We start from the raw sequence: 12,169 nt of genomic DNA on the forward strand, positions 1-12,169 counted from the left end.
GAATTGCATTGCAATATGTAGGAGGTAAACTAAGGTGACGCGTGATTTATTACTTGAGAACGGAAATTTTAAATTAAACTCCCGTGGCAAATAATGGCTCACGTCAGTGGGGCCTTTTTTTTTTCAGGCGCAGTTTGGTCGCATCCCAGGAAGCACAGAGCATCGTAGCGGTACGCGGTCGTGTATTACACTACTGCATGGAGCACGTTAAAGACCCCAGGCTAGCGGTTGTACTGCACTGGCTAAATTGTTCATCTACAGCTGAGAGACAAGTCTCCCGTTGAGGCAGACTAACGTCAGGCTGTAAACACATGCACACAACAACACGAGAAAGCACAGAAAGAAAAAAATTGCCACGAAATTAAACGGGAAATATATATTACAACGCGGGTTCTGAAATTCAGTCTTAAGGCTGGATGACATGTTCGAAAAACCGACCAAACATTTCACAAAATTTTCAACATGCAAAATATCGTTATATGTTGAATAGTGGTTTCAGAACTATGCAGTATTTATGGCTCGATGATTTTAAATACGGTATAGTTAAAAGAAGATCTGCCATGTCTATATAGTAAATACCCTCAAGTTGTTCGCTTCGATGGAAAATTTCAAAAATGTATCTAACTTGAGAACTTTCCCTAAATGTTCTCAATTATATATAACCGTTTCTAACAATCTCTCACTTCCCTAAAACATTTATTCTCTGCTTCGATGCTTTAGAGGTTCATGCAAATCATAGGCACCAGACAAAATGCCGAAATACAAAGACAAAACGTTTTATACGACGGCATTCATAAGTCTAATGTACCAGCTCCTTGGCAACGAACCGTCCAAACTACCTCTACGGCGCATGCGAACAACTGACAACCTCGACATGTGGGAAAAACAACATGATAAATGAGAACTCAGTCTAAAAACAACAGATCTAGACTAATTCAACAAAAAAAAAAAAAGTTCCACAACGTTAAAGTGCTCAACGTCACCACCTGTACCGAAACGTGTATTCCCTGGCAAACCACGACCATAACAACAGGTGTTGCACCGGGTGCATCGATATATATTTTCGTGCTAAAAGCTTCAAAACAAAGATGGATGTGACTCGCTCTTATTTTTATTACGCCGTAATTTTCAAGGAGCGTGGCGTGGCGCAGCACGGTTATACTCATAAACAAAATTCTCTTTTATTTCCTTTTCATGATTGCTTTTTTTTAAAAGCCAATTACATCGATGCACGCAGGCAGCTCGGCGAATGGAGAGACCGCAAAATCGTTTCCACCCAAAATATAAGTTTTACAATATCACCCTGGAGCATGACGTTTTTTTCAGGTGATCGCACCATGCTTAGATTCACGTTGAAAACATAGCTTTATGTCAAAACCGTTCATGTGCTTTCACCACTTTTCTTGCTATACGCATCCGTAAATCGCAGTGGTTAGCTCTGTAAGCGGTGTACAAAAATTACACGCACAGTTTTTTTAGTGCGCTGTTTTCCTGGTCGAAACTGCCCTAGACCACTCTTCCTGCTTTTGTAAGGGTAAGGTATCGTCTACGAAGATGCTTATTAGACTTCTGGTTGTGGTAGCGATCAGTTTTGTTGAATTCTTTGGGTCAGTTGATGGAAAAGCAGGAAAACAACATTACGCCACGGCTTTACCCCACATGGCCACGTATCAGAATGAAGAAGCGGTGAGTCTTTTCTTTATCCGATTAATTTTCAACGGAAAATCACACCCTTGGGTGTATCTGGGAGTACACTGCACAGCAGCGCACCCGGAATATCTATGAAATTAGTCTTTCTGAAATCTGTTCAGTTAACCAAATGGGAGATCGGCATCGTGCGCCAATCGTCACGCAATGTCAATTGCCTCGCCTTTGCCGCTGATACTACGCGACCATGGCAGCATGATAACGGTTCTCCTATATACACTTTGGTTAAACTGATATTTAAGGAATGCGAACCACTCGTATTCCGAACTTATTTCAGGGCGGTATATATACACAGTGTGCAAAACGTGATTTTTTTTTCTTGTGCCGTAGCTTTATTATTAATTTTGTTTGCAGTGCTTCGCAAATCCAGAGATGTGGTACTTGGTGTATCGGTCCTTCGAGTACGACCCAGCGTTCGGCGGCAACGCGAGATGTGCCAGGGGCATTGCCGTAAACCCCTGCCACGGTTCCGGCACTATATCCTTCCAGTACGGCCAAGACCAGGCATTGTACGTGACCTGACGACCGTTCTATCCATAGCATTAAGGGCGAGTGCTCTTGTTAAATGCTTGTGTCTCGCGGTAATTTAAGCCCATTCACATGGTGCCGTTCGACTACACTCGACTGCGTTGCGGGGCCTCTACATGCAGAAGCTCGCGCCTGTATAGTACCACGTAGTGCTTTTCAGTATGCGGTGACTTTTTTATTAGTTAGGCCAATGCGAAGGTGATTGATAATATGTAATAGCCGTGCGATCTCAGTGGCTAGAGGAGTGGACGCCTTTTTCTTAATGAGACTGCACGCCCATTCGAATATTATACCAATCACATTGCTCATCGGTAAAACTAATTGGAAAAATATTATTTCGAGCGCAACGCGTAATCGTTTCTGTGTGCATGGCGGCGTATTATACGTTATGCAACAACTGAGTGTGTGCGTCATGACAAGACTTTCCGGGCATGCTCAAAGTTTCACGGCAACCAAGCACCACAGTGTTTATTCCTTATTGTATGTAAAAGTATTAAGACATAGTCAAACGTTGTAAAGAAAGAAAATGTAGTCAAACGTTGTGTAATAAAACAAACGCCACTCTGTGACGGCAACTTTATGCTAAGAACAAATACTGCGTGTCCACCTTCCCCCAGAGAAAGCAGTAGTGTCAAGTCCTGCGAGCTCCGGCGAAGAAGCCAGCATTTGACGAATACCAATGTCGGTCTGGCTTGAAAGCGTCATGTGCGCGGGTCAAACGGGAACGATACGACTTCCCATTGTCCCTGGCAAGGCACGAACCGTTGACGTTGCGCTTCGTCATTTCTTTAACACTCTTCATCTAGATCACACTCGGTGATCGGTACATCACTACGTTCTCTGCGGGGGAGTATGCGCGCTGGGATGTTTTCGCGTGTGCTGGAGATTGGGAGCAAACGACACCCATACGTCCTTTGAAGGCCCCAGACAAGCTTGCTTTGTATTTTCTGCTCTAAATACATCATCAATTTTAACATTTGAGAGGCCTCTATTTGACTGTGCGGACTTTTGAAGCAACATCAGCACAAAAGTATTTCTGAAAGTAGTACACTCATCAGAGACCCCTGCATGCACACTTCAACAGCGATGCACTCGGAACTCCTATCACCTGCGGTCTTGTAAATAGTTTATAAGATGAGAAAGGCGGTTTAATTGTCACACCGTCTCAGTGTCGGAAATCCGTCAACATCTTTCGTCACGGGCAACGCCGTAACCGTTTAAACATGATAACACCCTCACAAATCATTGACTATATTTATTTGTTTATTTATTTATTTATTTATTCATTCCCTCAGGGCCCGAAGGCATTATAGAGGGGGGTGGACACACACATCTAATTGCACACAAAGACAAAGAGTAATTAGGCGGGTAAGCATAAAAATCCAAAAACAGAACATTGTTAAAACAAAACACTGTAAACCAAAATCCAAAAAATATTCGCAAAGTGCAGCTTTGAATCCGGCATTCTCGGCTATGCTGGCAACAAGTGCGGGAAGGCGATTCCAGTCCATGTATCTGTATAGGGCGTTTCTGCGAAAGCTTTAAATAATCCCTAAAAATATGCTGTTTGAGGTAAAAAAGAACTATTTGTGGGAACAAACTACCACTCTTAGCGGACGTCAAGGATTGCAAAACATACTAATTCACAAGACAATTAACTAAAACTTACTAATTAATTTTAATTAATGAAAATAAGCATACAGTTCCATTGAGAAGCTTGCTCAGCGTCCTCGAAAACCAGTAAATCAGCTCTTTTTTGAAAGATGTAAGGCTGGGGCAGCATTTTACGGTGTTCTGAAAAAAAGCGCTGAGTTTGTATGCGTCTCTAGGTTTCGGTTTCTTATCCCAGCGCATCTTGGCGCCCGCGGCCCTGTTCCCCGGTGGTCGCGGCGTGAAGCCACCGCCTGGCCTCCTTCGTAGGATTGGAGGGATGTACGGCGGACGTGAGTCACGCGTCTCGGCCCCTGGGGAGCAGGACCGCGGGCGCAAGGATGCGCTCCGATAAGATAGTGAAACCTAGAAACGTGTCCAAATGGAGCGTTGTTACAGAACGCCGTAAAATGGTGCCCTGTCTTATATATTTCCAAAAATAGTTGATCTAGTGTTCTCCGAAGATGCTTGGCAAGTTTCTCAGTGAAACGATACTTTTATTTTCACTCATTTAAAAATAATTAGTCTATTTTAGTTAATCATTTTGCTAATTATTATCTTTTTGTAGACCTTGACGTCCTCCGAGGCTGATAGTTCGTTACCGCAAAGAGTTTCCTTTTATTTCGAACAGCATATATTTTAGGAATTTTTGAAAGATTTCGCAAGAACATCCTGTAGCGACTGAAATAATACCGTTTATTCAATTGTGCTTCAATTATATCGCGGGGCAAGTATGTACGCTGACAGATGCAGTGGCCTATGTGATTGCAGTAAAAATGAGCGTTCCCATAAATCATTCTTGAAAAGATTTGGAATATACAGCGTGTACTCCCTCCCCCAAAAATGCACAAGTACTTTTGTTTTTTCTTTCGTTTTTACAGAAATAACTTGCGTATTGCCGAATGCTCAATCGCCTTCCAAATGTAGCGCTAGTGGTTCGAACAAGGTACCAAATTTCTGAACTTGCCTTCATCTCATTCAAACGTTATTAAACCGATTTTCGAAAATTTTTAGTGGGAGAATCCTTGGCTGCCGACAAGGCCAACGGATACATTGAGACGAATGGCGTCAGCTAACAAGATCGGGCCCCCCACCTTTTCGCAATGCAAGGTTTCAAAATCACTCCTAACTTTCTAACAAGACAACAGTTAGTCCTGAAACTTTGCCACCTGGACTGGACCGCCGTTTCTTCACAAACGATACGATAAGATCGGCTCTCCGGTATGGACTGCGCATGCGCGAGGGCACTGCTGCCTTACTGCAGTCCAGTGTCCAAACCGTAAGCTGTGATCGTGTTGTCAAAGCGGCAGACATCAGAACGGTCTCGACTCGCTTATAGAACGGCTGCCCTGCTGCGGGAAGAGGCTTGCCAAAGCTTCGAACGGGAATCAAAGCATTCATGGTTGTGCCTGGAAGAAATTTCATGGTGGCGGTAAGAAAATCAAATCGAATTCACGAAAAATAAAACAGAAAACAAACGGAACGTGGAGAAGACATCATGGCTTTCTTACAGCCACATTGTTCGTTTGTCTCACTTGGCGGGGATGGTGGGTTGGAGCGTCGCTCTTCCATTTTGATGAAGGCGCCGACGACATGGGTTCAAACCCGATCCGATGACCCAGCCATTAGTGGCTAGGGTGTACGGGATTTGCAGTGCGGAGCAAAGATGAGCTACGTCGTCTTTGTGGAAGCGAAGTTGGCATAGCGCATCCACTTCATACATCGATGCGATGTCGAACGTCCCTAGTCTCGCCGTCAACAATCTCGTCCTTTTTTGGGTTGAGTCATATAAGAGCTCTTTTTCTCAGTTTTTCTCGCCGAAGAAAGTCAATTCGAACTCGTCGTCAAAACGTTCTAGCGTCACATTGCCGTGGTAGCTGTCTGTTCCTTTGGTAGACGAACTGTTCGGTCACAGGGGGGGAGGGGGGGGGGAGGACGCCGCCGTCATATTTAGCGCTCCCATTCAATCAAAACGAGGCAAAATACAGTTAGTTCCACGAATTTTGCTTCAGGCTATTTCTGAAAAGAGATGTTTTTCCTTCTGTTCTGCAAAATTACCCCCCCCCCCCCCCCCCACATAACAAAAAAAAAAAAAAGAAGAAAAAAACATGCCCTCTCTGTGCCCACTTTACGAAGCCATTGCGCATTTCCGTTGCCAGGGGGCGCGACCTTCACCGATCGCCTGCCAAGGCGATTCCCCAAAAGCCGTTTCATGGAAAGCTATCGGTCCGAGCTCTCGATACGATGTACCGATTGTTCGGTCTGTCGACCGTGTTTCATTCTGGTTCTCTAAAACTCTTTATTAGCTCAGCGATAGCTGACCGTTCGGCGATGCGTAGTTTATTTTAGCTGCAATATAATAGTCTCGTTGTTTTTGTCTTTTCTTTTTCTTTTTTCTTTATTTGGGGGGGAAGGGGGAGGGGCGGGAGGGGGGCACGCTGTATATTTGATTATTAAAACAAATGCACTGTGGAGACGTTGTTTTTAATTCTTATTCGTTTTTACCAGCAACGCCAGTGTGACATTCAAGTCTTCGAAAGGATACAAGGTGCGAAATTACATGCAGCTGAATTTCCCATCCGGTGAGGAGTAATCACACTATTTTCTCTGCATTTGTTTACTTGGAACTGTGCGCGTTTATGCACCAACAGGCTGTTTACAGAGCAAGCCTGTGTTTGCATGCGCGTGCGCAGAAATAAGATTCGCGTGAGGCTTCTGCGCATGCGCAGTGCCGGCAGCAGCGCCACCACGGTGGCGTTCCGTCGGAGCGTCGAGTCGGCCCATAGAGATCCCAGGTGCGGGATTTGCCATGTGGCGAACTAAAATTACAATATAATGTGAATTCGCGAGCTTCCCAAACGGTTATGTGCAAAGACAAAACACGCCGCTTATTTAAAAAAATATTGTCTTCGCCAGAGCAAGACAGACACGTCTATAGGAGAACGCGGCCATTTTTTTTAAATCACCGGTGCATGGAAGAGGGGAGACACCATTTGCGTACCCCAAGTTTCGGGCCTTTTCGCAAGCCCATCTTTTACTGGCCAAAGAATCAAGATGCGAATATTGGTTATGGTCACATACAGTTTAAAAAACGCGGGACTTATCACGTTTGCAATTCAAATCGACTGCGCAACAATAATAAAAAGATCGGGAGTCGCTGGAGTCGAAGGTTATAACCGTGGGTGACTTAAAATACAGCCCACGTGATCTGGCGGTCGAAAGAGTACTTATTGGTGGAATATATATGAATACATCCGATGCGCCTGCCTTACCGCAATCTTAAACCCGGTTTAAACTTTCATATAGTCTTCAGTTTTCTAACGCCACCTCTTCCTGCTTTTAGATGCGGCAGCAAATAATTTAACCTTTAGATTATGTTTTGTTCACTGGATAACTGCGTCCGTACTGGCAGAGCCCCCATTGTTGTACACCACGTCCTTGCGTCTCCTATTGAGCAAGCTATCTCAATGCGCACACGGTCTTCCCCATCTCTCGATTGAACAGCCACCTTTTTCGCGAGCTGCGGCTTGTTCCTGAACTATACTGTTGCGAGAGAAGATGGGATTTATCTAGACGTCCCTATACTCTGTTTCTAGGTACCATAGATTGTAGCGGACGGAGCTGTGGTTCTCAGCCAATTTATCGTGTCAAGTAACAATGCGCCCCTCTCAAAGGTCACTTGACGCTCACGCGACTTTCGATTGACTTTCATGACTTGTGGCGACGTCTCTTTTCCATCGTAAGTTAAAAAAAAAAAAGATAAAAGCCGTTTACAACTCCCTGTAACGCCGAATTAGAGCGCAGCTTTTGAGGAGGAGGAGGGGAAGGTGGGAATTCCCCGCTAATCCTCCGCCAAATTTAGCGGGAATTCCCCGCTAAATTTGGCGGAGAAAGTTTCCGTTAGATTTAGCGGGGAAGTTTTTCCCACTACATTTAGTGGGAAAATTTTTCCGCTATATTTAGCGGGGAAAATTTTCTGCTAAAGCAAGCGGGTAATTTTTTCCGCTAAATTTGGCGGGGAAAATTTTCCGATAGATTTAGCAGGGAAAATTTTCTACTAGATTTAGTAGGAAAAATTTTCCGCTATATTTAGCGGAAAATTTTCCCCGCTAAATCTAGCGGGAAATGTTTTCCCGATAAATTTAGCGGGGAAGTGTTTTCCCGATAAATCTAGTGGGAAATGTTTCCCCGCTAAATTTAGCGGGGAAAATTTTTCCCTAAATCTAGCGGGGAATCTTTCCGCTAAATTTAGCAGAGAAATTTTTTCGCTAAATTTAGCAGGGAATCTTTTTCGCTAAGTTTAGCGGAGAAAATTTCTCGCTAAATTTAGCGGGGAAATTTTTCGCTAGATTTAGCGGGGAAAATGTTCCGCTAAATTTAGAGGGGAAACTTTGCCGCTAAATTTAGCGGGGAAAATTTCCCACTAGATTTAGCGGAGAAATTTTTCCTCTAAATTTAGCGGGAAAAAGTTTTTGCTAGATTTAGCGGGAAAGATTTTCTGCTAGATTTAGCGGGGAAATTTTACTCTAAATTTATCGGGAACATTTTTTTGCTAGATTTAGCGGGAAAAATTTTCCGCTAAATTTAGCAGGGAAATTTACCCATCCTGCACCGCGCAGTTACGCCGACGGCGACGCCGCTCAAGCCGTAAACGGGTGCCTAAGAGCTGCGCTCTAAAAAGAGCATATATGAACAGGTGAAATTAGAAATCTTATGCCTCAACCGATGGTGGGCGTGACGAGAAAAGAATTGCAGGTTGCACCTAAAAATATTTTTAAGCCTCGTTGTTTTTTTTTTTAATTATGGTAATATATTGGAGCAGACATGCAACTCTTTCTTTTCTTCTTTTACAGGTCAAGATACCTATAGCAATCACGACTTCCAAGTGTATTCCTTATACACGGATTGCAACACTTGCTCAGTCTTTTGGAGCAACTACGTGGAAGAAGGTAGGAAAAACACACCGTTAACTCGACAGCCCCCCCCCCCCCCCCTTCCACCCTTTTCTTGCTACGAAGTCCGTCCTTGCGATTTTCTCTCAAAAGTGCTTTGCGGGAGAATAATAACTTCAGGTGTTCTTGGTTGTTGTTGTTGTTGGTGTTGTTTTTTTGTTGTTTCCTTTTTTTTAAGAGCCTGTGCAGTGTACATTTGCGAATACCAGCGAGTGAAATGGTCATTTTGAGCGAGATCATTTATGATGCACATGCTAATCTCGACTCGCAGGGCCCGCTTGCAGTCTGGTCGTTCCCGAAAGCAGCGTCGACGACATCCCGCAACACTGCCATTACATATACGACATGCATTGTGGTCCCACCAAATACTGGATCTACGACAAGAGCTGCGGTTCGAAGGACTGACCAATTGAAAGACGGCATGCCCTGAGAAGCTCGTAAATGTACAAAGTGTCCCACCCCCCCCCCCTCCCTCCCAAAAAAAAAAAAAATTTGGGGGGGGGGGAGGAGGGGGGGAAGAGGGGGGGGGACATTTTGTACATTTTTTTCATAAATAAATGCTTTGTATATTTTTTTTATTTTTTTGCAAAAATAAATTACGTATTACCGAACACTCACTGTCCGCCCAAATGTTGCCCTAATGGTTCGAACCAGATGCCAAAGTTTAAGAACTAACCGTTATCTTATTCAAAAGCTATAACCGATTTTCTGCAATTCGCAATGGGAAAATGGCGGCCGTTGAGCACTTCTTATAATACATGCATCTTAATGGCGACAGTTACCGAAAAACGGGCGAAAGCCGGCCCCATTTTGCCATTAAAAGTTTTAAAATATCACTTAATAACTATTGAATAAGATGACGGCTAGTTCCTAAACTTTGGCACCTGGTTCGGACAGTTATAGGGCTACATTTGGGCGAAGGATAAGCGTTCGGTGATACGTAATACATTTTTGCGGTAAAAAAAAAAACCGATTCATGCTTTTTTCTGTTTTTGTTGTTTTTGTTTTTTTTGTTGTTTTTTCTTGGGGGTGGGGGAGCACTTTGTATATGCTATAGTCGCTGACAGCTTAAGAAACACCCGGCGTGGCCTACTATAATCACGCTTGGCCTTTGGATTAAAAAAAATGCAATGTTGGTGCGGACGTTGGGGAGAAATCTTAAAAACAGCTTGAATATTCCCGACTCCCAAGCTCCCAACATACAGCGGCAGAAAAGCATCATAAATAAAAGATGAATATACGCATAAAGGAAAATAAATTTACGTCATGTATACGAATACACTCTATACAAAAAGCATTCACAAAATCTTGAGACAAAGTTTGAAAACAAGGCACTGTACAAAAACCATCAATGGAGTACATCCATTAACTATGGGAATTATGAGGCAAATGAGCGAGAAATCAAAGAGACGAGCAGCAACCGTTCAAGTTCACCGGATTCGGTTAAAGAGAATCATTTACCGTAAGCTGGTTACCGACTATGTGTCAAGTTCTATACGCTGCGCACCAAGTTGATTAGAAATGGACGAAAGGGCATACGACCTAGTTTGATTACTGAATTTTTTTCTCAAAAATGCTACTGTCCTGGATTTTGTAAGACGTGCGTTGGATATGAATATACTTTTATGGCCAGATGAGCAAAGTTTTCAAGATAATGCGTTTGCATGTTTTTGCACTCTTATATTTTGGACATGGGAAATATTTATACTGGTCGAAAAAAATTAATTCACCAATTTGATTGTAAAGGACCTCTCTTGGTACATACCTCGGTAAACCTCACTCATGAGGACCCTCACTCACCCTCACTCACCCTCATCTTCACAGGTGAGGTGAGGGTGAGTGAGTTTCTGAACCAGGAAAATTCATGAGTGTGAGGGTGATGAGGGCCGTGATGGCTGTGAGGGCTGTGAGGATCGTGAGTGCGTGAGGGCCGTGAGGGCGGTGAGTGCGTGAGGGGCGTGAGCGGTGCGAGGTCCTTGAGTGCGTGAGAGGCTTGAGGGCCATTAGTGCGTGATTGGTATGAGGGCCGTGAGTGTGTGAGGGGCGTGAGGGCGGTGAGTATGCGAGTGGCATGAGTGCGTGAGGGATGTGAGGCCGTGGGGGCGGTGAGTGCGTGAGGAGTGTGAGGGCCATGAGTGCGAGAGGGGCGTGAGGGCGGTGAGTGCTTGAGGGGCGTGAGGGCCATGAGTGAGTGAGGGGCGTGAGGTTCAGTGAGGGTGAGTGAAGGGCTGAAGTTGAGTGTGACTGTGAGGATGAGGGTGAGTGAGGGGCTGAAGGTGAGTGTAGCGGTGCGGGTGAGTGAGGGCTTTAGATGAGTGTGGCTGTGAGGGTGAGGGTGAGTGAGGGCGACCTAGAATGCCGACCTCTGCTGTTGGATAGTGCATCTCCAACATTTCAAATGTTTTTCAGTATTTCTTTTTTGCAACAGGAATATTTTTTTAAATGCTACCAGTAGTTGTAGCCTACACTAGGTGGCAATATTTTTCTAATTTAATAAACCAATAAATGATATACCAACAAGTTTGTTCTAAGAGGCGAAACATGATTGTGGCAATATAACCTGCCAACGATGCTGGACAGTTTGAAAATATTGCAGTTCATCTGATCATTCCATACCATATGTTCTCCGAACAAAATACGCCAAAAGTTGTAAATGCTGTAAATAATTTATTTTAGTAGAATATCAAAAATATAAATACACTTGATAACACCATCATTTTTATTCTTCAACCAATATAGAACTGCCTCGGTTGTATTCACATTTATTTTTTTAAACATTTGACTTGCTCCATTTGTCTCTTTTCCTAGTGTATTATTCGTATTATCTACGAGTTCTGAGGCGCACAGAACAGTAAACTGGTACAGTCGGCATAAATAGTAAGCTGTGTTGATTTTTCTATGTTGGCAATGCCATCTACATAAATATTGAATAAAAAAAAGGTACCAGTATACACCTTGGGAAATTCCTGGTTCGATTTTTGTTAATTACAGATGAATGACCGTTCATATGAACATATTGTCTACGGAAGCACAAGAATGATTTAATAAGCAGTGAGAATTGACCTCTAAATTCATACATTTTTTAATCAGCAAATATATGATCAGGATAGTCAAAGGCTCTGTTTCATCGATACGTAAAGCAAAAGTTATTTTTTTATTTTGTTGTTTGTTCAACATATGGATGATATATTCTTTTCGCGCAAGAACAGAAATTTTAGAGAATATCTGTTTATAAAATCCGAATTTGGTCGAATGTATTAGACTGTGACAACCTGCAAATATTCTAAAAAAGTAAATTGTTTTCAAGACCTTTAGAAAACACTGGCAAGATT

At 43.3% G+C, this 12,169-nt stretch overlaps 1 protein-coding gene across 1 annotated transcript in view; it reads left to right on the forward strand.

Annotated features, from left to right (window-relative positions):
• Window positions 1–9,242, forward strand: part of LOC121836474 — a 29,257-nt gene extending 20,015 nt beyond the window's left edge. The window contains exons 5-6 of the mRNA XM_042291380.1: window positions 8,739–8,834; window positions 9,109–9,242. Of these exons, the coding sequence (XP_042147314.1) occupies window positions 8,739–8,834; window positions 9,109–9,242 (230 nt within the window). The remainder of the gene's footprint in view (window positions 1–8,738; window positions 8,835–9,108) is intronic.
• The last annotated feature ends 2,927 nt before the right edge of the window (window positions 9,243–12,169 follow it).

This window comes from Ixodes scapularis, unplaced genomic scaffold (genome assembly GCF_016920785.2).
Source record: "Ixodes scapularis isolate PalLabHiFi unplaced genomic scaffold, ASM1692078v2 PGA_scaffold2__306_contigs__length_199485367, whole genome shotgun sequence".
NCBI classification, from domain to species: domain Eukaryota; kingdom Metazoa; phylum Arthropoda; class Arachnida; order Ixodida; family Ixodidae; genus Ixodes; species Ixodes scapularis.